This window comes from Cavenderia fasciculata (genome assembly GCF_000203815.1).
Source record: "Cavenderia fasciculata unplaced genomic scaffold Scf_Dfasci-G-b-205a01.r1-3, whole genome shotgun sequence".
Taxonomy (NCBI): domain Eukaryota; phylum Evosea; class Eumycetozoa; order Acytosteliales; family Cavenderiaceae; genus Cavenderia; species Cavenderia fasciculata.
The window spans coordinates 1,254,916-1,282,806 of NW_004457737.1; the positions used below are offsets into that span (position 1 = coordinate 1,254,916).

Below are 27,891 nucleotides of genomic sequence, written 5' to 3' on the forward strand. Positions count from 1 at the left end.
ATTCTAATCTATTCTATTCTTACCTGATATTCTGTTTTTTTCTGAATGCTGTCTGTCTCCTCCTCTCTTGTGTTGTTGCAGTTAAAGTGCGTATCAATAGTTAATTAACCTAACAGCTAAACTCTTTTTGAATTCAAACAAAAAAAATTTAAAAAAAATTATAAAAAATATTTTGAACTGCGGAAGATGGACCATTCATTCTCTATTTAGATAGATAGATAGATACATACATACATAATATTACATACAACAAACAATCAATCAGTCAATAAAAACAAAAATGAATAAAAATATAACAGTATTCGATAAATTTTCATATATTTTAGGTTTAATTGTCATGTTGATAGGTGTAGTCATCCCACTGGCTTATATGATTTATAGAAACAAAAAAGTATTCTCAACCATTAAATCATCAAAACAATAGTAATAGTTAGTAGTTAGTAGTAGTATTTAGTAGTCAAAGAAGACAGCAAATACACATAGATACTCAAAACAACACATCAGACATGGAATCATTTGGTTTCTCTTTCTTGCCCGCTCCATTCAACAATCCAGATCCATCTACATGTCTTTTATCTCTCTGATCAGAGACAGGAAGTATGTTTGCAAGTGTACACATCATCGTCATCAACTAAACAATGACCTCAAGATCTTGTTGGACAAATCACCCTCTTTTTCCAAGACCAAAAATAAAAACAGATATTCCAAATATATACATAACTAGTTAAGTTATTTATGTAATTATTAATAATATATAAGATTTATATCATTTTATTCAGTTATTTAAAAAGTCAAACGACTGACAAGGAGGAGGGAGAGCGAAGGAGTTGGATGCATGCCCAAAAACATGTGATTCCAAGTGCCCACTTGGGTATTATCATTGCTGTGGTGGAATCATCAATTGTGGATGCGGAAGTTGGATATTGGATTGGTGCTGCTGCTGCTGTTGTTGTAAACTTAGGAGCTGTGAGGCAACTGGCATGACAGGTGTTTGAGGTGATGTAGATGGTGACTGAAGTGGTCGAGTTAGATATAATTGTTGTTGTTGTTGTTGAGGTTGTTGTTGTTGACCATTTGTAACCATTTGTTGTTGTAATTGTTGTTGTTGTTGTTGTTGAGGTTGCTGCTGCTGCTGTTGTTGTTGTTGTTGTTGTTGATTATCTTGTTGATTAATAGTTTCAATGACTTCTATTTTTGAGGAATCCTCCTTTTTACGCTTTTGAGCCTTTTTGGGATCGATTACTTGGATGCCGGGACCCATCAACTCTTGCTTTTGCTTTTCATTCTTCATGGACTTTGCCCAAGCGAGACCGCATGCGTTGCAGAGTGTCTTGGCTCCATTGGGCCCACGTCGCCATTCAGGTGTGTTGGTAGCGCCGCAAGTATGGCACAACAGCTCGTTCTCGCCGTACCGTGCCTTGCGTCGTCGCTGCGTCTTTTTATTCGAGTTATACAAGAGGTCGCCGCGGGGTGGTGATTTGGGTACTTGCACCATATTCGAGTTGACAAGGATTGGTGCACCAATTTTATTCGAGTTGGCTCCTCCCAGCAATGCTGGGTTATAGTACACGCCGTCGGGGGTGCTAATCAGCTGCGGGTACAAGTGTCCACCACTGCCAACGACTACCGGTGACAACGACATTTGTGGTGATGCTGCATATGCAAACTGTTGTCCTGCCGTTGCAGGACTGCCTGGAACTTGACTACCCAACGTCGGAGTATTCGATATCGAAGACATATTTGACGATGATGCAGACAATTTTCTAGTTTGTTGTTGTAACATTAATACATATGATGCATCAATTCCCTAAATAAATTAAAAATAAAATATATATATATTAATTAAAACAATCAACTTTATACTTGTTAAACATTCTTTTTTCCTTTTTTCTATACATACAATTGATTTTGTAAATTCACCTAAATCTAAAACAATACTTTGTGAAGCGGTTAATGATTCAACAAGTTCTTGAGGAGAAATGGGACCTTTGAGAGCCTTGTTGACAATCTTTGAGACGTTGGACAGCTTTTTGGCAATTTCATTCCAAAAGCCAGTGGTTTGTTGCGTCGCCTCAATGCTAGCATTAGCGTGGGATTGGATGGGTGCGCCGGGATAGTTGGAAAAGTATGGCGATGTTGGAGTGGTTGAAACGCCATAGGAAGCAACACCTCTGAATGTAGAATCTTCGGTAGATGATGATATGGGGATATTGGTATGTTGAATAAAACTAGTGGTTGCTGGTGTTGGTGTGAATTGTGCCTGTTGTTGAATAGATTGTAAATTATTATTATTATTGTTTGGATGTTGTTGCATAAGCGATGGATGTGGAATCAATTGTGGATGATGTTGTTGTTGTTGTTGTTGTTGGTGTTGTTGTTGTAAATCGTCGTCTTTTTTAATATCATCTACAATTTTTTGTCTCTTGATGGGCGTAGTAGTAGAAGTTGTGCTAGTGGTCGAAGTATTATTATTATTATTATTAAATTGTTGTTGTAAATGTTGTTGTTGGAGATGGTGATGATGTAGTTGTTGTTGATGTTGTTGATGTTGTTGATGTTGTTGTAACATCATTTGTGGCATCATTTGTGACGACTGTTGAAGTGATTGTGTTGGTGGTGGTAATGGAGGTGATTTACTGTTTGAATTGATTGGTGGTTTAGAAATGGACGATGTATTCTTCATCATTTGATTTGATTCATCTTGTTTGTTGTTGTTGACGTTGTTGGTTGATTTTCTTTTACCATTGTGTGAAGAGGATGAAGAGGATGATTGTGGTGATAGGTTGTTGTTGTCGTTGTTGTTTAGATTTTCATTACTATTTACAATAGTCGAGCGATTATTATTATTTACATTGAGGTGGGTTAGGTTATGATGATGATGGTTGAGGTGATGGTTGGTTGGTTGTTGGTCCTTGGTTTTATGTATCATATTTAACATTTGCTGTTCCGTGGCAATCGACGATGATGACGATGATGAGTATCCACCATGATGGTGTCCATTATGCGAACCAGTCGAGCTTCTCCACGGCCCATTGTTATTGCCAATATTCTCAGACGACGCAGGTGAGATGGGTGACGTGTTATAAACATCACTCGATTCACTTTGATAGTCGTTAGAGTCGCTTTCCGTGTCACTCGAGTGTTTAGGTGTATATCTGACGGGAGACGGCTGGACAACCGTCGATGCAGTGGGTGGAGTACCGTCAATCGATGGTAAATCTGGTGATGTATTATTATTATTATTGTCGTTTCCATTACTACTACCATTTCCATTACTATTATTACTGCTGCTGCTGCTACTACTGTTACTATTGTTACTTTGACTATTGTTATTGTTGTTAGTGTTATTATTATTGATATGATTGTTTAGACTTTGGATATCTTTGGCATGATGATGATTAGCTTGATTTGCCAAATTCAACAACAAGAGATTCTTGCTACTTTGTCCACCGCCGTCTTTGAGGTGATGGTATTTCAACTTGTTGTTCTTGCTATTGTTGTCCAAAAGATCATCGGTGTTGCTGTGGGGAGGTGCAAGAGCTAGTAGATTGGTCGATGATTGAGATGCCGAGTTGGAGAGACTCGACTCGTCAAAGATTGATCCATGGGTTGCAGGCACATTATTTTTGTATGGTGAAAAGGTGAGACTGCGCCAAATGTCTTCGAGACTGTTGCTGCTCGAGTTGGTGATACGTGCCGACGGCCAGTCATTGGCGTCTGCATGCGAGGCGAGCAAGAGGTCTTCGAGACTGTTCTTGGACTTGCCACGCTCAATACGGTGTGGTGTAGTGCTGCGCAGTAGGTTGGTGGTCGAGTTGCCGCCACTGTTAAACGCGGCCAAATGCATGTGCTCCAAGCTGTTGCTGTCGCTCATGGCGATCGATACGCCACGTCCCTTGTTGGTGAAACTGCTGCCACCGGGATTCAACTTGATCGAGTTGCTACTATAGTGTTTCGACGCAGACTCTTCCTTTTCATTCAATATAGATTTCAAATTACTACTACTACCACTGTTGGATTTGTTGATACGTGTTGGTACAGATGTTAAAAGTGATGTTGGAGGTGCCAATGATGATAAATCATCTTTTCCCCCTGATATAGTTGTTGTATGTGATGTTGATGTTGATGTAGATGTAGATGACGATATCGACGTAGATGCTGATGTCGATGATGTTGATGCTGTTGATGACGATTGATCTCCACCGCCGCCGCTACTACTACCACCACCACCACCACTATTACCACCACCACTACTACTACTACTGCTATTTGGAGTTGGTGATACTACAGGTGATATATCCATCGTTATGTATTATGTATTTTATATAAGTTTTCCTTCTTGTTGTTCCTTCTTTCTTTTGAATAAATATAGATAGATAATTTGTTGGTTGTTATTTCTCTTTGATACTGTTATAATAATCCTAGCTTTTGTTGATGATCTAGAAAATGAATATGAATGTAAGTAATCAATGATAGTCTATCCAAGAATCACAAAAACAACAACACGACAAATCAATCGATCGATTATAAACAAAAGTAAAGAAAGGTAGGCGGTACCAAAAAAAAAAAAAAACAAACAAAACTGAATGAATGTTGAGGAGAGTTATCTATACTATAGTTTGCAGTCTCTACACATACAACAGTAAAAAAAACTCGTCTATTTTGTTGTTGTTGTTGTATCTATATATTCTATTCTATTGTTAAAGTTATGATGATGATAATAACCAAGCTCGATCAAATTCTTTTGTTTTTGTTACTTTATCTTGATTGATGTTGTTGTATGTTGTGTTGGTTGGTTGGTTGGTGATGGATGATGATGATGATGGTGTTCTTCTTCTTTCTTTGTTGATGATACTGGTTTTGATCCAATTAAAAAGGTGGTTAAACTAAGAAGGATTAATTTGTCAATTGTGGTGTTTAATTGTTGTTGTTGCTACTGCTACTGCTGCTGTTGTTGACTAGTTTGGTTGGTCTCTCTATTCTATTCTATGCTATTCTATGCTATTCCTCTTTTTGAATTAACGTATTGTATGAATGAATGAATGATCATTCAACACATATATCCCCAACCGCCGCCATCCATCGATCATTCAATCATTCAATATCAAAGATGTTTTTGTTTTGTTTGAAGGGGGGGTAAGGGTGGTGGTGATTGATTGAGTGAGGGGTGGATGGTGGTAACACACTGTTCTATTATGGTCACACACAAACATAATAATATAATAAATAAATTAACTAAAAACCACCAGTCTCTCTCTCTCGCTCTCTACCTACACAATATCAAACTCGCTGCTGTTTGGAGGTGGTGGGGGTTTGTTTTTCTCATCCTTTCCTTTCCTTTCCTCTCATCCTCCCATTTTGCAAGTGATCAAGATTCAGGTTACAAATATATATATTTATATCCATCTTTATCTACTAGTAGAACTAACTATTATTATTATTATCCTATTATATTCCAACACTACGATGATGATGATGATATGATTATTATTATTACTAATGTGTGATTGGATGGAATCCAAATTAAAGGTATCCCCCATCGCGTGTCGGGTATTGAAATCAATGCATGGATGGGTTGGATGCTTATATCTGTCTTGTGCTCCTCCTCCCTTCCTGTGTATCTGCTGATCATCATACTACGTTGTCGAGTGTTTAAATGTGGAAAAGATGGTGATGATGCTGTTTTAGTCACAAACTATGCGTGCGTGTGACTTTACTCGAGTTGAGATGTAATAACAATTGATTGTTTGATTGATTGATTGTTAAATCAATATACCTTGATATATCATAATCATACATACTTATAATACAATATTTTAAATAAATAGTTGTTGTTGTTGTTGTTGTTGTTGTTGTTATTGATTTCCTCTGTTGGTTAGTTATCTTGTTTACATGTGTCGTCGGTCACCTGTGTTTGAGACTACTATACTATTCTACCCTTATTAGTGTATGTATGTATAAATATAAATAAATAAAGAAAATTGTTTAACCCTTGGTTGCCTTCATATATATATATGATGGGTGGCTAGATAGATAGATAGATAGATAGATAGATAGATAGATAGAAATAGATCGAGTTAGTAACACAAGTATATTGTATGGTTGTTGCTTTCATCGATGAAAACGGTCAATCACAAACATAACACACTTACAGATATGGTTATGGTTAATCAGACAGATATATATATAAAAATGATGGTTGTTTGATTGATTGATTTGACTTGATACCACCCTTCCTTTTTGCTATTGCTGTTGATGTTGATGATGATGTAGTAGACTAAAATTTTACAATGAATGAAAGAGGGGGGCAGTGGTTGGATGAGATGAATGGGATTAACTTGTAACAAGAATAAATATTTTTATTTTAAGAGAATGTTAGGAAGAAAAAAAAAAAAAAAAAAAAAAAGTCTCCAAAGGGCTCATCTCAACCGTTTTTTTTTGAAACAAACCGACAGACAAAAGTTTGCACTGAATCAGTGCCCCTCCAACTTTGGACACCACTCCTGTGTTGTGTGATCAATAATGAAGGAGGGTGGTCTTGTGTGTGTCAAAGAAGAGAATTATTATTATCACAGCTGCATGAATGGGTGTTTGTTGAGTCCTCACCTCCAATCAATCGATCAATCAATCAATCCATCATCGTTGCCAAAGTCAAGACTTTCTTTTAATCTGACTGTGTGAGTGATCACTTTGGGTTGAGATGGATGGATGGATGGATTGTGATGGTCAATCCGGATACTAGTAGTAGTCCACACAATCAATCAATACACTCCCTCGTCGGAATTATGGCTATTTGTGTCTTCCACAAGCTTAGGGACAAAAGAGTCTTGGAGATTTAAAAAATAAATAAAATTTAGTTCATTTGAAACTTCGATAACCTATTCAATACGAAAGGACACCTTTATATTGTACAGCTACCCACATCCATTATTATTATTATTATTATTATTATTATTTTTTCTTTATTTAAACAAGTGTCACACACACATTCCTTCCATTCATTTTTTTAGATATATATACATACTTTGTTCAAAGGAGACATAGATATAGATATATAGATATAGATTTAGATTTAGAGCACTTGTCGATCGCGATCTCGTCGTTATCAATATAATATGATCACTGACAGAGGCTTGCCTCAGCTGCTTTCAGATTTAAATGGATTTATTCAAATACTTTTAACATCGACGGCATCGAAAGCAGTTGATCTATCAGCATCACCAAGCTCGGGAGGTGCTCCTCTCTCTCCTACCATCATTGAAGATCAGAACCCTCATCTACTCAAAATATGTCTCTATGTTGAAAAGATTCTATCTGAAGGTTTAAAAGGTACATATTACACAGATATATGATGATATAATATAATTATATGTGACATGTGACGACGAGCAATCTCGAGAATTAATTGAATTGGTTTCTGCAGATGTTAATTTTATTGGAAAGACATGTTTCTTTGATGTACTTGAACATTTGCCAAGTTGTTTACCAGATACATCTAGAGTGATCGAATTGGCAAAAGATAGTTGCAAGACTGCTATGGGAAGAGGAAGAGTTGTCATTAGACAAGCATTAAATGAAGGTGCATTGGAAATTTATCTTTCTGCTCTATGTTATAATCAATCTATTGTAAAGTAAGAAAAAGAAAACATATAAATTCAAAATATATAAATATTTAATATTATGATATATATATAGATTATTAATCATTATCTTTGTTTCTTTTTTTAGGTCATATTATAAAGAGACAGCATTTTTAAGAAACTCTGAATTCTCTTCAACCTTTTTAACATTATTACAATCATTGGAACATATTCAATTTGGTTTGGTTGTTCGTGACAGAGATATGGATAAACCAAATTATTGGGATGAAATTACATTTACATTACTTAGATCTCAACCACCTCCAACCCCTATTAAAATTCAAAAGGTTGAAACAACACAAGATAACACTGAAAATGAACCAAATATTGATATTCAACAACAACAACAACAACAACAAGAGGCAGATCAAATTGATCAACAAAAAGAAGAGGATAAAGAGGATACGGAACATAAAATGATTAGAAATAATTCAGGTGAATTGGATATTAATTCATTAAGTAATGTATTGGATGAAATCAATAATGAGGAAAAGGAGAAACTTAGTAATCAGATTATTCAAGCAAATCAAGCCAATTGGAATTCAATGTTGGATTCTTTATCACGTTGTTCAAAATCTGTTCTTTTGGATTATGGTGGTAAAGGATCACCAATCACTCTACAAGACAAATGTATTGACAATTTCTTTACTATTTTTGATCAAATCATTTCAAGTGATTTATTAACTAGTGGTAAGTCAAAAAAAAGTACAAAAATAGATATCTTTTATTTTATTAATCTTTTTTTATTTTTATTTTTTTAGTATTAAATAGATGGGTTTGTATTGAAAGATTATGTGAAGGTCATTTAGAAGTACAACAAGTTCAACAAGTTTATAGTACATCTTCAACCACACATCATAGTCAAACATCATCAGTATTGGATACACGTGTTAAAGCTTGGATCTATAAATTATTGAATCAAGGCAAATTGACCGAGGTATTAAAATACCGATTTACCTATGACACTTTGTTGACATTATTGTACAATCCCAATTCCATATTCCACAGTCATCAACATCGTTTACAAATCATTGACACGATATCCAACCTCGAATCAAAGGTTATATTTCATTTGGCATGGGATAAATTAGAGGTTCATCAACCTGTCATCGTCACTAAAAAGATTAAAATTATTAAAAAAAAGATTAGAAAGGTAAAATCACTATCAGATGTAGCTACAAATGATAAAGATGATGATGTTGTTTCAACTATCACTACAACAAGTGATCAATTGGTTGATTCATCTGCCACTTCAACTCCATCAATTATTGATACAACTGTTGAAGAAAAAATATCAACTTCTCCTCCTCCTCCCCCCTCCCATCTTCCTCCAACTTTTTCATCTGCATCATCATCAACAACTGATATTTATTCTCAAAAAAACAATACATCAACCAATAGTCTTGCTACAATGACCAATAATAATAATAGTTTTGATGAAGATGAGAATCCATTTTTAAATAATATTCAACAAAAAAGAATCGATAGTCTAAAGGCAGAGGAGAATAATAATAATAATATGGTTAGTAATCAATCATTTGAATCATTAATTATTGAAAATACTATAAATAGTTTATCAGATGATGAAACTATTGACAAGAAAGATGATGATAATTCAAAGACAACAAATTTATCATCATTTGATGAAACATTGGCAGAATTATTTAAAAAACAAAGAATGGAATCTAGTTCGTCAACTATTAATTTAAATCAATTGGAGCAATCAATTGAAAATATAAATAATGACAGTGATAATAATAATGCAGTAACAAAAGCAATACCAAGAAGTTCACTTTTATCAAATTCACATATTGGAGATTATTTATCAAATCTTGTTCAAGATGATATTACACCACCTAGAAGTAGAAGTAGTAGTAGAAGTTCAATGTCAAATCCAATTACAATTGGAAATTCTACCAATAACATTGTCCAAAATGGAAACAGCTATGGACAATTGGGTGGTAGTACTAATTCAAATAACAGATATAGAAGTAATAGTCATTTTAGTGCCAATGGTGGTGGTGGTGGAAGTGCATCATCTAGTAGAAAGAGTAGTAATGCTGGTAATTTACAACCAGATACTGGTAATTGGAACGAAGATGGAGCATTCACAAATTATTATCGACCATCAACCAATGGTCATGAAAAGGAAGCCTTTATCACTCCTACCTACATTCCAAACAACCCATATCTATCAGAAGCTTTGAGAAGAGTAGACAAGGAAAAGGAAGACCATGCAGACAGAATGTCAACATCGGTCGATTCATTTGCCAATTATCATATGTTTAATGACTATTATGGTGAAAACTCTCCAACTCCATCATCCATCAAAGAGAAAAAGAATAGATATGCTGGAGAAGACAATCAAATATTTATTACAAAAGATTTTAAAAAACCTTTATTATCTGCTTCTGAAACAAGTGCAAAGTTTTGTCCTGGTTGTTTTAACAAATGTAAAAAAATCGAAAAAAAGAAAACAAAAAATAATAATAATAATAATATATTAACTTTTTTTTTTTTCCTTTTCCATTTTAGTGGGATTTTTTAAAACAAGATTTTGTTATTATACAGGTGATTGGTATTGTACAACATGTCATCAAAATGATAAGATGATTTTACCATCGAGAATTGTAAATCATTGGGATTTTAAAGTTTATCCTATTTGTACACAGGCCAAGTTGTATATTACTCAACATTATTCAATTCCAGTTGATATCTTTATTTGTAATCCAAAAGTATACGAACTGTCTCTTCCTCTTGGCAAACTATTGGAAATTCGAAAAAAGTTACATTTTATTGGAGAGTATATTGAGACTTGTCGAAACAAGACATCACTAGAAGGATTATGCAAAAATAGAGAGTATTTTGTTACTGAAAATGTCCATCTCTATTCACTTGATGATCTTGAATATTGTTTTGCCGGTCATTTACTTCCTCAAATTGAAACATTGATTGAAAAATATATTCATCATGTTACTATTACTTGTATTGTATGTATTAAAATATATACGAGTATATGTATATATTAAAAGAATTATAGTTTTTGACAATTTTATTTTTTTTTTTTTTTTTTTTTATAGACTTGCAAAGGTAAAGGATATATATGTGAATTTTGTAATAGTGATAAACCAATTTTTTCTTGGATGATATTGGATAAACAAAATATAGTTCAATGCAGTAAATGTCATTCATTGTCTCACAAGAAATGTTGGATTGAAGATCATTGTCCCAAATGTATCAGAATTGCAAAGATTAAAGGAAAACATAATAATAATAGTGATTTAAACAACAACAACAACAATAGCAACAACAACAGTCAAAATAACCAAAACTATGAAGACGATGCAAATTTTTATACAGGCAATAATTTAAACAACAGTAATAATAATAATCATAATAATAATAATGGAAATTTTAGATACTCTATGAATAAACCTTATTAATGTATGGGATGGTTTACATCAGTAGTAATATCTATACCCCTTATTGTGGATAAAGAGATAAAAAAAATGTGCGGTACCATTGAAATGATAAGACCACCTATCGTGATAGCCATAATATATGCAACAGATGGTGCAGCATTAACAAACCACCATGCTAGCTTTTTTCCAATCTAATGATTAATATAGGTTGACCATGACTAGAGTTTGGATTAAAATTTAATACAATTTGTATTTTAATCAAAAAATTAATTTTTCTTACCTTTTTAACCTTGTTAATTAGAGTGTAATGTCCTGGCTGATATGGAGAGGAAACCATTGTATTGGATTTATCATTTCTCACCTTGAAGTTACCACCAACCAAGTTGAAATGACGGGCAATATCTTCTCAAGTTATTTATATAATATAGGAGGATACCTTATCCATGGACCGAAATTAGTTGCATCAACTTCATTATTGTCTCCATCGGTAAGATAAACTTTAACTATAGTTTCAAGAAAAATACTATTTATTAGAATTTAAAATCAAGAAATTAATAAACACAATACAATACATACCACGTTCTTGTTCGATGTAGAAATGGGATAATCCCTCTGGAATCTCATCACCCCAGTTGACAGGGGGGTCGAGTGGAAGGAGACGTAATTCTAGCATTTCTCCAATTATGATCCTAACCTTTGAGAATCTATCGATAATTGGTGTTAGTAGGTCTATATATCTTGTTACATTACTAAAAGAGTTTAGTAAAATAACATCATGATATTGGATCGTGACATTTCGGAGTTTCTTGACATTTGGTAGGATCGGAATTAATTAAGAGGACAAGGAAAAGGAAGAACCAAACAGACAGAATGTCACATCGGTCGACTCTTTTGCCAATAACCATATGACAATGAGGTTTTGCATTTTTTATTTGTCCTTTTGAATGTTGGTTTGTTAAGGTCCCAATTATCTCTTTGTGTGAATTCCAGCCATGAGATGCTACACTCCTCTCAGTCGTGAGACACCTCTCTCCTATCGGGAAGAGTAGTACTCAGAAGTTACAAAGTTTTATTATACTTTTTAATTGACCAAGAAATAACAATGGAAAAAATCGCGGCTTGTCGAGACCCGTAAAAATAAGTTTGAAAAACATCATGCCTTGGGCTCTACCGACTGAGCTAACAAGGCTATTTTGATGTCCCAAAACATAAGTAAAAATAAACCAAATTTTAGTGTGGAAACCTTAAAAATCGTCAAAAAAAGTTTTTTTTTTTTTTAAGCATCTCATTTCGTGGCATCCACCTGTAGGGTGGAGCACTACTCTTTCAATTGCGAAGTTTTATTGATTGAAGTCTTTGTTTGACCAGCAATGGGAACTGAGTTTCCAAAGAAGAAACAAGTCCAATCTGTTTTTTGGGGTGCCAAATGTCTGTTCTATTTCCATCCAAGCAAAAATTGCAAGTCTTGGTGGGAGCTATTAGTTCTATTTGTTCATCAATACGACGGGAAGCTTCTTTACCTGTTGAATCGAGGGGGGCTGAACGGTTCTGTGAGTTACGATCCATAGTTCTTTTGTCAGATTAGTGACCAGATCGTGACTGTTGGAGGGAGTGCCCAGTGTCACCATCCATATGTATGTGTGTGTCGAGTAATGGTTGGTGGTTGTGTCTATACCATGATTATCTATCTTATATCGTTCTGTTGTTCGTATTGTTATTGTTGATTGATGTTTTGATGAGATGTTGATGATGTTCTTTTCCAATTGTAATAGAAATGTGAACACTGTTTTCAAACGTCAAAAAAAGCATCTGGTCTCAAATTTTGAATTTTTTTGTTTTGGAAACATCAAGCCTTGTTAGCTCAGTCGGTAGAGCGCAAGACTCTTAATCTTGTGGTCGGGGGTTCGAGCCCCCCATAGGGCTATCTTTTGTTGTTTTGACTAGCCATGTTTTTTTTTGCGGTTTTCTTGTTCTATACACTCGTCGCTATCTTTCTAACCTAGTTTCATCAAATTCCTTTGAAACCACACATGAAAAAACCATTAAATGGTTCAACATATGGTTTTTTTTCCGGTTGTTTTTTCGGCCAAAAAAACCAGTATAGTAGCTTTTTTAGAAACTTTCTTTTTTATTTTCACCTCTTTCTAATATGTTCTTGCTCTTTACACACTTGGCTATCTTTCTAACCTAGTTTCATTAATTTCCATTAAATCCTCATTGAAAAAACCCATCAAAAGGTCTATCTGTTGATTTTTTTTTCAAAAATATTTAAATAGAATTCTACTGATAGTATAGAAAATAGTCCTATCTATGGATTGATCACACCAATTTGATTGATTTGTTTATCTCTTTAACATATTTATTTATTTTATTTAATTATTATAGTTGTTTTCTTTATTTTATTTGATTTTTTATTAAGATATTTATTTATTGTATTTTATTTATTTATTTATTTGATCTCTTTATCTCTTTGATAAATAAAATAATGATTGATATGATATGCACTGAATCTAAATGGGTTTCCAATTGTACTGTGTTTAGGGTATCTTTGTGCTTTATGTGCTGGTAGAATGATTGTGTTGAGTGATTTGATATCATCTAGTTGTGAAAGATCTTTTTGTTTGGAGTTTCCAAATGGATAGACCAAGTTGTTTATCTCTGAGAGGAATCGAACTGTATGAATATTACTATTTAAAAGTATTGAATATAGTTGAATACCAAGTGAATCTGTTATCAATTTGATAACACTCTTTGGGAATTTAATGCTTGTCTTGTTGTTGGATAATTTATAGTTCTTGTCTTTGGTGAAATAAATAGTTGTCAACTTTGAAAATAATGATAATGTTTGATTGATATTATCATCTACCGGTATAGATACTGTTTCAAGTTGTTGGTGGTGTTGTTGTGAGAGTTGTGATAGTTGTAATTCTTTTGGTACTAATAACTTTTTGAGTGTTGTTGAAAATTGAATAACAGTTGATGAATCCAAATCATCAATAGTTGCATTTAAAATATTAATAGTTTTAATATTTGATAGTTTCATCAAGAATGATAATGAAATATTATTATCACATCTAAAGTAACTGATTTGGTTACATAATGTTGATTGATTGTTATAATTGATTAATGATTGATCTGATATCCATATTTGATTGATATTTGGTATTAATCGCATAATATCTGATGAAGAGGACAATTCAAAATGTTTGATTGATGTTATTAAATTGTTGTAAAGATATTGGTGTAGTGATTTGTTGATTCTAGTTAGATCCCATTTTGAATCAATATCCATTGTATCTTTTGTTAAAGAGTATGGAGTGTAATGGTATCGATGATATTGACATTTTCGAGCTTGTTCTCTAAATCTTGATAATACTATTGGCACGAAAATAAAAGATTGGTTGTATAATTTTTGATACTTGTCAACAAGTGAATCAACATTGCATACACATTCTACTCTGTCATGTGAATACCAACACATTGATATAATTCTTTCAATGATTTCATTTGGTAGTTGAATTGATTTCTTATTATTATTATTAATATTTGGTCTAGTTGATTTTTTAAATAATAAAGTTCTTTTTTCGGAATATGGTTTTAAAATTGCACCATTATAATCAAAACCAATATCTTTAAATGATTTAATTTCCGATTCTGTTACGTCACCATGATAAACAATTTTCAAATCTTGTAGTGTTTGAAGTAAAGATTTCTTTGCTAGTAGGTAACTAAACGAATGGATTCCAAGGTATCCCTGTGAGTGTGCATGGTTGTATTTAAATTTTTTAATTGCGATATTATTTGATATAATTTCCAATGGTAGCAACATTTGGACCGGGGTTACACCACGATCGCGATGGTAGTAGGTTATTTGATCTACAAGTGGGAATTTGGTAGAGTAGAGGCGATTTCTACTCCAATTGGCGGTATTATCTCGGTGCCCATAGAGAAAGAGATGACTGATATTTGGGAACATGTCAACATAGTCTATATCTTCGTCAGAGTGAAAATCCAACGGGGTACCGAGTGAGATGCATTTTAATGTTTTTTTAGAAGCCTCTGTAAGACATTTATCATAGATGTGCAAAGAAGAGTGTTGAACGGGCAAGATAAATTTGACCAAGTGATTGAGAGGGATCTTGTTCCAATTCACACGACCAATTGTATCGACAATCTTGATACAAGTCAGATTTTGAAATGAAAATGCCCAATCCAAATTGCCCATGCGATCAGATTTAAAGTGAGTTACATCGGGCATGTATTTTAAAATAAGAGTAAGGTCTTTTTTAAAGAATATATTGCCTCCTAGAATAGACAATCTTTTTACACCTTTTAATACTTTTACTCCGTCTGGTGGTGAAAGTGGTAGTAGTCTTTCTTCTTCTTCCTCCTCATCATTATTAATAATGAGAGATCCGAAATGATTGAAAAGTGTATCTGGACTGGACCAGAGCGTAGTTAGGTTCATTGGAAAAAATTCAAAGTTTGAATAGTTGTTCCTTTTTCAACTTTTTTAATTCTCCTTCCAAGTATATTTTAGTTGTTGTTTCCTCTTCTTCTTCTTCATTCTCTTCATTCTTTTCTTTTTGTTCTTTTTTTTGTTGTTGTTGTTGTTGTCGTTGTTTAATAATCTTTTGTATCATTACTTCTTTGGTTTCTTTTAAAGTTGAATCGATACCCATCTTTATACACAATGCCAGTAGTTCATTTTTATACATTCTCTTTCTCATATCTTCTTCATTGTACTCTTTCTCCACTTCCTCTTCCTCTTCTCCCTCATCCTCCTCGACTTCATCTTTTCTTTTCTTCATATCTATGTTATTTATCTCTTTGTACTCATCGAATGATTGGTCAAAGATTTGATCAGAGATTCCAAAAAAAAAAAGTATTTTTTGATTAAAATAATATTATATTTAATATTTATTTATTTATTAATTTGTTTTGTACAATCATTTATTTTATACATTTTTGGTACCCTGTAGGGAGATTTAAATTTATATTTATATATATATATACAATTTGGTGTATGAACAATTTGATTTGATTGAATTTGACTATCTCTTCTTTTAGAATTTCTTATTTGCTTTTCTAGTATTCATTGACTTTTGATTGAATAAAACATTGGCCAATTCATCTGATCTATTTTTAGATCTTTGTTGGTAGAGATCGACCGACTCGACTTGGTTGGACTCCTTTTGCATGGTTTTGGTGAGTTGAGTCTCGATGGTTTGTGCTTGGTTGTTCCACATTTGTTGTTGCTGTTGTTGTTGTTGGTACATTTGTTGGTTGGCGGCCGACTGTGGTTGCATCATGATCTTTTCCTGCTTCTTGGCAATGACATTGTTGAGCAGGGTGGTGTTGGTAAAGTTTTTGGCACGCGATTGGTGGTAGTCACCGGTCGAGGCAATCTTGGCCGATGTTTGGACGAGGTTGACACCGAGTGCGTCGATATCGGCATTCTCAATGGCGACCTCTTGGCTGGTGGTGGTCTCCTTGGTCATGGTGATGAAACGGACGCATTTGAGACCCTTCATGGTGGTGTAGTAGATTTGGAGTTGGAAGGGAAGTGACTTGAGCTTGCTGAGGTCGTACTTGGCAGCGGCGGATGGGTTGACACCATACTCGAATGAGACGGTTGTGTCTTGGTTGACATTACCTACCTCCTTTTCAATAAATGATTGGAGTGATGCGAGAAGGGTTGGGTCTTGGATATAGAGACCTGCGTGCAAACGTACTTTGATCGACACGTTGGTAGCGAGGACGGGCAAAGCAAGCACAGACTTGAACTCCTCCTTGAGAGAGACGGGGTCGACAATGTTGACGTCTCCGTTTGTCTGTTCGGCCAACTTACCCAATTCTTCGAGTTTGCAGTCGGCACCCTTGATACCGAGTACTGCGACGGTCGTACCGGAACGTACGCAGTGGTCGACCATCTGGTTAAAGAACTTTTGTACATCCTCTAATTTCTTGTTCTCGACGGCACCGACACCCACGTTGGAGAGACCGTCCGTGCAAACAACAATCTTGCTTCCACGCACACGCGAAGCCATACCGACGGCGACGGCAACAGCTGGTCCGAGCGCAGTGCTACCCTGGGCATCGAGGGCAAACACCTTGCGAGCAAGTGACTCGCACGACTTTGATACTGGTGAATTTAACGTGTACGACGATCCAATCTCCAACAACTGTCCGACATCCTCGACCTTGGATTGGTCGACTACTTGGACTGGACTAGTTCCATCACCGATAATAGTGACTCCATGACTGAATGCAACCACTCCGACACGTCTATTGGGATACTCTTTTTGGAGTGTCTCGAGCTGCGAGTCAATTCCATATTGCACGCATTGTAAACGTGTCACATAGTGACGTTGAGGAGTATTAACAAACATATTACCTTGGCTACGCAACATGGATTGTTGCAACTTGGCAGCATTCAACTGATCGGCAGTTTGGTACTTTGGTGGTATCTTTTCAGGTACTTCATACGAACATTGCATACTACCACTAGTATCAATACAAAAGATTACATATGATTCATCATCTTCATGTGTTGGTGTGGCAGTAACAGCAGCGGTAGTATTATTGTTGTTACTATCAACAGTAGTAGTTGATACAGGTGGTGCTTCGAGGACATAATCTACAATATTGGTCTTTGGGATCTCCTCTGGTTGCAATTGAATGGTAGAAGTCTCTCCACAAAACTCGCACTCCCATTTGTTGGTTTCGGTATTGTAACCTCCAGCAGTGGCAACATTGTCAAACGATTCTCCATCACCACTATCAAGTTTCTTGAATTGGTTGATATTGGAGAATGCAACCTTGCAACTGCTACAAAAGATTGGATCTCCAGTAGCAATCTTGGTTTCATTACTCAATGTACCAAGACTAACATTTAAAATATTAGTTGTAGCTTTTTTAACTACCTTTTTAACTTTTGGTGCTCCTCTATATGGTGAAGAGTTATTATTATTATTATTACTATTTATATTACTAAATGGTGATTGTTGTTGTTGTTGTTGTTGTTGTTGTTGTTGTACAGGTGGTGCTGGTTTACTTCCAAATAGACTTGAAAAGAAACCTTGACTTTGTTGTTGTTGTTGTTGCTGTTGCTGTTGTTGTTGTGGTTGTTGTTGTTGTTGTGGTTGTTGTGGGTATGGTGATACTTGAACTTCTTCAGTATCTATTGATTGAGAGAGAAAGAAAGAGAAAGAGAATATGAGTGAGCATACAAAGTTCAACAAAGTTCAAGTATCATCATCAAATATAAATATACATACCTAACTCCATTTCCTCGTCTTCATCACGACCAATATAAGTGTATTTGCTTCCAGCGTTCATTGTTGTTTATTTATTGAATTAAAAAGAAAAAGATAATTTGTAAGAGATAATTTGAAAAGATATATTTGTATTTGTATTTGTATTTGTATTTGATGATTGTTCAAATTAAATTAAAACAAGTAGCTTCATGTTCATCTCATTCAGCTGATGTCAAAGATGGGAAACAAGACAGATTTCAATTTAAAAAATCAAGTACTAGTTTTTATTCGATGAATGGTGGTCAATGAATTGTTAAATTTACTTTGCCTTTTCACAGTGAACCAATGATTCACCACCCATCGCCCTGTCACACTCCTTGGGTATTTTCATTCAATAGAGGGACCTACCTTTTTAAGGATTCAATGAAATTATGTATAATTGCATATGAAACACATTAATTAATTGTGTATTGTGTATTATTAATATTATTTTATTTTTAATTTAATTTATTCTTCACCAAACTTTTCAACAATACCATCAACAAAAGAATCACCATTAATTAATTTAGTGGTGATGATGACAAAATCACGATTGGCCTGTTCTTGACGACCGAGGAAACGAAGTGCTGAGATTTCGGCAAAGGTGACACCTCCGATGAAATAGACGAGGGTGATGGGCTTGCGATCGCTCTTGGCGTTGCTTTGAGCGCCTTGGGGAAGGGGTTGCACCTCTTCAAAGGTGGGTCCGGGCAAGAGACGGAGTGCCTGCTCGATGGAACGCCATCCTCCGGGTTTGGTGGCCGCCTGAACAAGACGTACCGAGAGAGGAGCGTAGCCACTGTAGACATAGGCAATATCGGTCTGGTTGGTCTCGTCGAGATCCTCAATGATGAGGTTGAGATCCTGTTTGATGAGTGGGTAGGTGGGTTTGGACTCTTTGGCGCGGCAGAGGAGACCGAGCTTTTCAAAGTTGTTGAGTGTCATGATGGCCTCGGCACCGTACGACTGTACAATCTCGCGACGGTAAAACTCGAGTTGCTTGGGTTTGAAGCCGCCGTTGGTGAGTGAGTAGATGACGAGCAGACGGAGTATCTTGTACATGGGGTCTTTTTTGTTGATGCATTCCTCGAGGTAACGCTCGACGGCCTCGTTGTTGATATGTGCCAGCATGTTTTGCTCGCATTCAATGCGACGCATAAAGCCGGGAGACTTGGTGATATCGAGGATTTTCTCGGTGACGTTGGTGTGGATACGCAGCGAGTTGTGCTCTTGTTGGTACTGTGCGAGCTTTTTGACAAAGTCACGGATCGCAGCGGGCGACTGTGACGACTGGAACCGCTTGTAGTACTCGTCGATATCCTTGGCCTTTTTGTGCAAGATACCACCGAGCACTGAAAAGTTGGTGTCTCTAATCTCGGCAAACACCTTGTCATTTGAGTGCAATGGGAAGGGCAGTTTCTTGCCGCCGGCGCCGGCAGCTCCCGGTGCAGCGGGTGGAGGTGCGGCAGGCTGGCCAGGTGCACCCGATCCCTGAGGTGGATTGACTAGATCTTCGTCGAGATAGACAGCGTTGTTTTTGATATTAAAAAACTCGTCTATCAAACCCTCGTACGTCAACTGCGTACACATGGGTGTGATGAGATCGACGTCACGGTCAATCAAGATCAACGATTCAATCTCGGGTGGCACGGTCACCTCTTCACCCTGCTCCTTTCGCATTCTCGTGATCAAGTCCATCACCAGTCTCGAGCTGTGTCCTTTGCCCTTGACAATGGGGATCGTGCCAAACACCGACTGCAACTTCATCAACGACTTTGCCACATAAAACAATGATGTACGGTCACCATCCAACAAGAACTCTTTGTACGCCGAGCCCAGCTCAAGCGACAACACGTCCTCATCAAACGGTACAATATCCAACGACAGTTCATAACTCGCCGATATACTACCCGCCACACCTTCCTCTTCCAACACTCTATCGCAAAGAATCGTTCGACGTGGTATATAAATGATTGCATATCTCTTACTTTGTTTTTCAATGTCATGTTGTATAATATGTTCTTTAATCATTTGCATATATTTAATCCTAAAATTAAATCAATCAACAACAACAATACATTTGTCAGTCAAATACATAAATATATATATATTTCTACTCTCTCTACATACTTTGGTCTAATAATGTATATAATATTTTTACAATTGGTATCTAATCTTCCATTCTTTAGTTCATAGTTTCTCTCTGCACCGTGTGATTGAAGGAATTGAGGGTCTACCACCAAGTTTAGTAGACCAATGATCTTTGGGTCCATGACCAATGCCTTGTTTCCCCCAGGTAGAATATCGAGTGCTTCTCCGAGCTCTCTCTTGCTCTGATCTCTGATTGATGACAGGTTGAGCACTTGACCTGATATATTTGGAATCTGTGAGAGTAAGAGTGGAGGTGGTTTCTTTGCACCTGCTGGTGTTGGTTGTGCAGGTACCTTTCCCATAGCTCCTGGTTGTGGTCCTCTAGCTTGTTGTTGTTGTGGTGGTGGTCCTCCTCTATTCATTCTATCTATCTTTCTATCAATTGAGAGGTATACTGATGATCTAGTAGTGAGTGGAGTGGATGTTTTATATTGATTATTTATCAATTATATATCTATCTATCTATCGATCCCTCTACACTCGAGTTACTTTACTTCAAAAGACTCTAGATACTTCTTTGCAATCTTCATAACCATCATCATCATACAAAATTATTTTTTTAATAATTTTTTTTTTTTTGTAATATCTATCTTTTTGATTAAGTATTTAAACCAAATATGTATTATACGTGTGTGTGTGTGTCAATCAGTTCTTTTATTGATATTAATGGTCAGTCAGACTGACGGTTGATTCCTTAACAAAGTGGCCGACACCCAACTCGATTATCGACGACTCTGATAGTCAAGACAAAGTATATAAGTTGCTGGTTGGAATACAAATAATTTCATTCCATTCCACTGCTCAACAAATAATCAAACATCATAAATATCATCATGACACTTTACGGTAATTATTTATATATTTATTTATAGATTTCCCAAACAATTTCATTTCTTGGCCCTTCCATCCAACTACAACCTCATTTGGATTATGCAACCTACTTAATAAAGTCAGAGCTCTTAGTAGTTAAACCATGCATAATTATTGATTAATATTATTCATCTTTTATTTTTTTTGTTTTGTTGTCCGATCTGACACCAAACAATGATCAATAACAAATATACTATGAACAGGGATGTGATGCTATGTGTGTGGGAGTGTGCATGTGTGTATTCAGGAGTTTTGTTTCATTGATAATATATGTAGGGGTCAGTCAGATGGTGGATTCTTTTACAAAGTGGCCGCCACCAACAAAAATATTTAACCCGCCAAATGCTTTGACAGTCAAGACAATGAATACTTAAAAGTTGCTAGTACCATGGAATCGATCCATTTAATTTCATTCATTTCACTCACAGATCAACAAATAATTCAATCATGGCACTTTACGGTAAATAGTATTTTATTTATTTATTTGTTAATAGATTTCTCTTTTACCTTACCTTGGGAATATAAAATCCACTGGGGCCAGTGGATAGACAAACAAAATATTAATTAAGTTCTTTTCTTTTCTTTTCCATACCCTCCTCGCACCCCATAATTTTATGTATAGACTCCACAACATCTATTGGCAATCCCAGGTCTTCATTATCACCTCCTATTAATGGATTCATTGGTAGTGATAAAGTATACGCAAAAAAAAAAAAGACTATGGCTGAAAAGGCTGAAGGTGAAGTAGGAAATGCTTGTATTATCTTGTAATTCAACGAAATTTGATTTCGTTCATTCATTCATGTCTTGGCAACCAACCATCCATCCAACCATCCAACTACAACCTCACAAATAGATGATTTGTTTGGCTTGATATGGATTATTCAACTTAATTTTAATAAACACTTTGATACGTGCATTATTTTAATAAAGCCATTTTTTTGTTTTGCGATCTGACAACAACTTCACACTTTTTATCATCATCCTTTCTAGACCTCTATCTTTGTTGTAATATATAGAATAGAGAGTTGAGAGAGAAAACAATGATCAATAACAAATATACTAGGAACAGGTATGTGATGATAGTTCACACACTAATTAGACATAACGATCATAACATATTTGTCGACAGATATATATCTAACACTTTAAAATCTTCTACTACTACTACTACTACGACTACTATCTCTATCTTTCTTATCCGACTATAGTCAATCTGTAATATTACTTTTATTTGGAAGTAAAGGATTTAGAATATGGTCAATCATTGCGTCGTATTGGTTAATTCATAATACATCTACGATTAATGTTGCATTCTTTACAACAGCTGTTGCATCACTTATATTTGCAGCCTATGAGAAGCCATGGAAGTCACTATCTTTGGTTAAAACATCACAATGGAAAAAGCTAGTCATCTTTGCCGTCTTGAATACTCTTATTGTACTATTATGGAATTTCGGTTTGAAATATGTTGGTCCTATTGGGTATGTTCAAAGATCAAACTCATAAACAATCACATAAACTTATACATTCTTATTCTTTTCTTTCTATATCTAATTTAGATCAGTATTGTTTTCAGATTATACATATGAAACATACCCTATATTATTAAGTGCAATCACTTCAAATGCATCAAATATTTTTGGAAATGATATTGTATGGATTTGAAATCAATAATAGATCAAATCAGATCATCTCCTTAACTTTATCTTTTATTTTTGTAGGGAAGAGCATGTATAATGTTAATTGTTGGATATATTATAATACCAATTTTTGGATCATCGATTGCAACCAACTTTGCCAATCCTTCACAAGTTTTATTCATTGGTGGAGTGTGTCTTATTCTTCACAATGTATTGATATTCTTTAGAAATGATATGCTTCTCAAATGGCAACACAGTGTCAGTACTGGTATTGGAAAAAACAAACTCTATTCACTTGGAATGCTCATATCGACTGTTTTACTATTCATTTTGAAATTATTTGATTATTCCACTTCGGTATTGTATTACTATAATTAATTATTATTATTATTATTTATTAATCTTTATATTTATTTTTTATATTTTAGGATTATGATTATGTATTTTTACCAACATTTTATGAAATGGTACAATTAATATTAATTGCAGTATTTGGAATTGTTAGTAATTATTATATTGAAGCTGTTACTGAACAACAATTGGGATTCCTTATATTTAGCAAAGCTAGTTTGACAAGCTCCTTTGTATTTGGTTTGGTGTTGGGTGGTGGCTTTTCATTTGCTCAATTTGTATCGTTTGCATTGATTATCACTGCCATCCACATTCTCTTTTCCAAGGTTAATTTGGATCAGTACGGCATGGGTGTGTTGGGTGGTGGTGCTCCAGGCGGTGTCAGAGACATGACCATGGGTACCGGATTGGGCGGAAAGTCAGTCGGTGGTGGAGACGGACAATTCATCTTTATCATGAAAGACATTCTCCAACAAATCTTGGAAAAGCAGACATCTCGTCGTATCTTTACATTCCTCGTCATCAACCTCATGTTTATGTTTGTCGAGATGGCCTATGGTATCTGGACCAACAGTTTGGGACTGATTACCGACGCATGTCACATGTTTTTCGATGCGACGGCGTTGTTTATCGCGCTTGTTGCAGAGGTTATCAGCAATTGGAAGCCAAACGAGACATTCACCTATGGTTATGGACGTATCAAGATCCTTTCCGGGTTTGTCAATGGTATTTTCCTCATTTTCATCGCCATCACCATTCTGATGGAGTCGATCGAGCGTCTGATGGAGCCGCCCGAGATCAACACGGACAAGTTGCTCCTAGTCTCGGTGCTCGGCTTCCTTGTCAATTTGGTCGGTATCTTCTCGTTCCACGAGGGCCATGGCCACAGCCACGCTGGTGGTGGTGGTCACACCCACGGCCACTCGCACGGTGGCGCACCTCCAGCCGCCGGTGGCGAGGAAAAGAAAAAGAGAAGCGTCAACATTGACGGTGTGTTCCTCCATCTGCTTGCAGACACACTCGGTAGTGTCGGTGTCATCATCTCGTCGCTCATCATCCAGTTCTGGGGCTACACATTGGCCGATCCAATCTGTTCGCTCTGTATCAGTATCCTCATCTTCCTTTCCGTACTGCCATTGATCAAAAACACCGCCAAGACACTCCTTCAATGCACTCCAGACCCAATCGCCGACAACATCTCCAACATCACTAGCCAAATTTCCAATACTCCTGGTGTCACTCGATTCTCAGACTATCATTTCTGGAGTCACAACGAAGACGATGTTACAGTTGGAACCATTCGCGTACATATCGATGCTCAAGCAAACGAAAAGAAGATTCGTAAATCAATCGAAGAAATATTCTCAAATAATCAAATTACAAGATCAACCATTGAAATTATTAAACCATTTGATGAATCTATAAAACATGAACAAGAAGAAGAAGAAGAAGAACATCATCATCATCATCACGACGAACAATGTGATCATGATCATGATCATCATGAGCATGGACACGATCACGATCACGATCACGATCATGACCACGATCACGGTCACGGTCATGAACACGAACACGATCACGAACATAAACATGAACATGAACATGGTCATAGCCATAGTCATGGACACAGTCATGCACATGGACACGGACACAATGAAAATAACCATACCGATATTCATCAATCATTGGTACATGAACAACCACCACAACATCATCACCCATACTTTGATGGAAATCACCAACACCCTTACGACAAGGATAAATAAATATATTAAAACGAACAACAACAACAAAAATATTTAAAAACTAATTACAAAATATTTATTTATTTATTAACAATTTATTCAAAAATACTACAATTATTATTATTATTAATATTAATATTATTATTATTGAATAACACATCTACGACGACCACCTCCACCACCACCACAATTTTGACGAGCTTGTTGAAGCTGACTGATTTGACCTTGAAGACTATTGATGGTAGCTTGGAATTGAGCTTGACGATTATTGGCATTTGTATTATTATTGGCAATGGTGCTGTTTAATTGTTGAACATGATGGGCATATTGATTAGCATTGGCTTCAATGGTACTCTTCATTCTGTTTTCCAATTCATTCTTGGAAGCTGTCATTTGTTCGATTCTTTGTTGAAAGACTGTTTCGTTTGTCTTGATATTAACCTCTAGCTCGTTTTGTCGTTTGATCAATATACTGTTTTGTTGTCTAATATTTTCTCGTTCAGCTTCACTATTGGCCAACGATTCTTTAAATTGATTGGTACGTTTGAGATAGGAGAGGAAGGTTTCTCTCTTTTGTGCAATTTCAACGCGATAGCTATTGTATACATCTTCAATCTTTGGTCCCTTTGCATGGGCATAGTATTCCTTTTCAACTTGATGTTCGGCATTGACAAGAGTTTGATGATCTGGATTTTCAGCACCAAGCACTGGGTTGATAATATTCTCAACCAATGTACGAATCACTTTACTATTATGTTGAATGGATGCTTCATTATTCTTTAAATGAACTGATAATAAAAATCCTCCAATTAATTGATTCTTTTCATCAAATTGTGCACATTCATCCTAAAAAAATAAATAATTAAATAAATAAATAAATAAATTAGTTATAAATATTTCTTTTTTCCCAACATAATATTTTTAAACACACATGATATCTTTCTGAATATTTTTGGAAATATTGTAAATCGGTATCCAAATCTAAAATCTTTGCAAACATTTGATCAGATGTTCTAATTGCCTGTTGATAGTGAGCCATAAACTCTTGATGACTGATTGGCAGAGCATAAATACGTTGGGTAATTTCAGTTTGGAACATTTTAACAGTGTCACATAGAATGGATTCATAACCAAGTTTTAATGTTGTATCCCAAGTCGATTCAACATTGATAGATTTACCATTTTGAATATCATCCAAATAAATTTTAAGTTGTGATATTAATTCTAAAAAAATAAATAAAATAAATAAATAAATGTAAATTATTAATTATATATATCGTTGTGATATCTATCTATTTTTCATTTTAATTTAATTTACATACGTCTACCATTCATTCTTGAACCTGGACTTAGACCCTTTTTAACTTGAAGAACATTCTTGATTGAACTAATGAAATTGGCAACATCAGTGTGGAACTTGGGGGAAGTAAAAGGATTGTCAATATCTTCGATATTGTATTTTAAGGCTTCATGACCTGGATGAGATACGGTGAATGCCATGAATGATTTGAAAGCTGTCAAGAGGAATTTACGAATACGGTTTCGATGAATAATGTTTTCTTGGTCAAAGAGATCCGATGTTTCGTCTTCTAGCTTGAATACCTTTTCACGCATGAATCTTTCCATTGTACACTCGTCGATACCATTCAAAGTAGGAGTGAGATGGCAGTCTCTAAACACCCAGCTGAAATGACTTGGGAAAAACTGACTGAACTGTTCCAAGTCTTGTTGGGTGTTTCGATTCTCACCCTTTCTAACGACAATCGATTGAGAGAGCTTGGTGATAAAGTATAACTTGTCGAAATCACCCGATGTTGGAACAGAGACAGAGTTGTAGACAACGTTGGACGACAATAACATTGATAGCGAGAGAATCTGATTATCACACTCAATGGTGGTACTCTTACTGGTCGAACCTAAACCCTCGGTATCTAAAAGGATGACAGTCACCTCTTCCTCGGTACCATCAGGATAGACAATAGGATGTTTAAAAGGTACACCCCACATCCATACACCCAATGTACAACTCTCCATCGTATGTCCAAGTTCAAATCCTCTTGACAACTTTTTAGACATCATTCTATTCAATAGATAACTTTTACCTGATCTATAAGGTCCAATTACAGATACCTAAAAGAAACAAATAATTAATTAATTAATAAATAAGACTGAGCAGAGAGAGAGAATATAATATATATATAAATTATATATTTAACATACAATAGCTAAAGGACCTTGAATTTGTTCAATGATTGAAGCAGCACGTGGATTTAAAACAAGATGAGTTCTTTCTACACCTTCCATGATTCTTAGTTCGTTTGCATTGTTCAATGCACAGTTGTTTGGATAAATGAATGGCATGGGACCACAATTGAGTATCTTGTCATCATCGGTGAGCTGACCGCTGTCAATGACGTCTTGGTAGAATCGGTAGTCTCTTCCCTCGAGCACCAGCTTTTTCTTGTATTCATTGTACATCTTTTCTTGATCGAGTGGAGTCACCGAGGTATCTTGCAATCGGTTCATTAGCTGGTTCATAAAGTTGTTGATGGTAGTGTCATTGGATGGTTGGTTGGCGAGTACATCTAGACCTCTAGTACTAAAGAAGTTGTCTGTAAACTTGTACCCATTTTTGTCAAGTGCTTGTAAAACATGTTGAATGACTTTGAATTCATTGCCATCTTTAACCTTTGAGAAATCCATTTCACTATCTCCCTTTCTCATTTTAAAAAAAATTAATTATTTAAAAAGAATAAATATTTATATAC

The 27,891-nt window shown here is 35.5% G+C and overlaps 10 protein-coding genes and 1 non-coding gene across 11 annotated transcripts; 3 read left to right on the forward strand and 8 right to left on the reverse strand.

The window, feature by feature from the left end:
- Positions 1-877: 877 nt before the first annotated feature.
- On the reverse strand, positions 878-4,303 carry DFA_03213 (uncharacterized protein; the record flags this gene model as incomplete). The annotated part of the gene is made up of 2 exons (XM_004362762.1): positions 878-1,807; positions 1,901-4,303. 2 exons carry the CDS (start codon positions 4,301-4,303, stop codon positions 878-880), a joined length of 3,333 nt encoding a protein of 1,110 aa, XP_004362819.1.
- Positions 4,304-4,753: 450 nt separating this feature from the next.
- DFA_03214 (uncharacterized protein) lies at positions 4,754-5,799 on the reverse strand (the record flags this gene model as incomplete). The annotated part of the gene is made up of 2 exons (XM_004362763.1): positions 4,754-4,886; positions 5,777-5,799. The coding sequence occupies 2 exons, from the start codon at positions 5,797-5,799 to the stop codon at positions 4,754-4,756; spliced, it is 156 nt and encodes a 51-aa protein (XP_004362820.1).
- A 1,316-nt stretch (positions 5,800-7,115) lies between these two features.
- DFA_03215 (RUN domain-containing protein) lies at positions 7,116-11,083 on the forward strand (the record flags this gene model as incomplete). The annotated part of the gene is made up of 6 exons (XM_004362764.1): positions 7,116-7,329; positions 7,424-7,631; positions 7,729-8,330; positions 8,402-10,093; positions 10,212-10,630; positions 10,721-11,083. The coding sequence occupies 6 exons, from the start codon at positions 7,116-7,118 to the stop codon at positions 11,081-11,083; spliced, it is 3,498 nt and encodes a 1,165-aa protein (XP_004362821.1).
- A 170-nt stretch (positions 11,084-11,253) lies between these two features.
- Positions 11,254-11,987, reverse strand: DFA_03216 (uncharacterized protein; the record flags this gene model as incomplete). The annotated part of the gene is made up of 4 exons (XM_004362765.1): positions 11,254-11,280; positions 11,343-11,467; positions 11,639-11,811; positions 11,926-11,987. 4 exons carry the CDS (start codon positions 11,985-11,987, stop codon positions 11,254-11,256), a joined length of 387 nt encoding a protein of 128 aa, XP_004362822.1.
- A 925-nt stretch (positions 11,988-12,912) lies between these two features.
- On the forward strand, positions 12,913-12,985 carry DFA_03217. The gene has a single exon. It is a non-coding gene; the product is annotated as a tRNA-Lys (tRNA).
- Positions 12,986-13,511: 526 nt separating this feature from the next.
- Positions 13,512-15,320, reverse strand: DFA_03218 (uncharacterized protein; the record flags this gene model as incomplete). The annotated part of the gene is made up of 1 exon (XM_004362766.1): positions 13,512-15,320. The coding sequence occupies one exon, from the start codon at positions 15,318-15,320 to the stop codon at positions 13,512-13,514; it is 1,809 nt and encodes a 602-aa protein (XP_004362823.1).
- A 220-nt stretch (positions 15,321-15,540) lies between these two features.
- DFA_03219 (uncharacterized protein) lies at positions 15,541-15,873 on the reverse strand (the record flags this gene model as incomplete). Its single annotated transcript, XM_004362767.1, has 1 exon — positions 15,541-15,873. The coding sequence occupies one exon, from the start codon at positions 15,871-15,873 to the stop codon at positions 15,541-15,543; it is 333 nt and encodes a 110-aa protein (XP_004362824.1).
- A 255-nt stretch (positions 15,874-16,128) lies between these two features.
- On the reverse strand, positions 16,129-18,403 carry DFA_03220 (type A von Willebrand factor domain-containing protein; the record flags this gene model as incomplete). Its single annotated transcript, XM_004362768.1, has 2 exons — positions 16,129-18,245; positions 18,343-18,403. 2 exons carry the CDS (start codon positions 18,401-18,403, stop codon positions 16,129-16,131), a joined length of 2,178 nt encoding a protein of 725 aa, XP_004362825.1.
- Positions 18,404-18,828: 425 nt separating this feature from the next.
- vps33 (Sec1-like family protein) lies at positions 18,829-20,873 on the reverse strand (the record flags this gene model as incomplete). Its single annotated transcript, XM_004362769.1, has 3 exons — positions 18,829-19,916; positions 20,268-20,407; positions 20,491-20,873. 3 exons carry the CDS (start codon positions 20,871-20,873, stop codon positions 18,829-18,831), a joined length of 1,611 nt encoding a protein of 536 aa, XP_004362826.1.
- A 1,228-nt stretch (positions 20,874-22,101) lies between these two features.
- Positions 22,102-25,144, forward strand: DFA_03222 (putative zinc transporter; the record flags this gene model as incomplete). The annotated part of the gene is made up of 6 exons (XM_004362770.1): positions 22,102-22,125; positions 22,401-22,453; positions 22,623-22,865; positions 22,944-23,037; positions 23,106-23,282; positions 23,453-25,144. The coding sequence occupies 6 exons, from the start codon at positions 22,102-22,104 to the stop codon at positions 25,142-25,144; spliced, it is 2,283 nt and encodes a 760-aa protein (XP_004362827.1).
- A 123-nt stretch (positions 25,145-25,267) lies between these two features.
- Positions 25,268-27,847, reverse strand: DFA_03223 (uncharacterized protein; the record flags this gene model as incomplete). Its single annotated transcript, XM_004362771.1, has 4 exons — positions 25,268-25,969; positions 26,055-26,347; positions 26,446-27,253; positions 27,344-27,847. The coding sequence occupies 4 exons, from the start codon at positions 27,845-27,847 to the stop codon at positions 25,268-25,270; spliced, it is 2,307 nt and encodes a 768-aa protein (XP_004362828.1).
- Between the last annotated feature and the right edge of the window lie 44 nt (positions 27,848-27,891).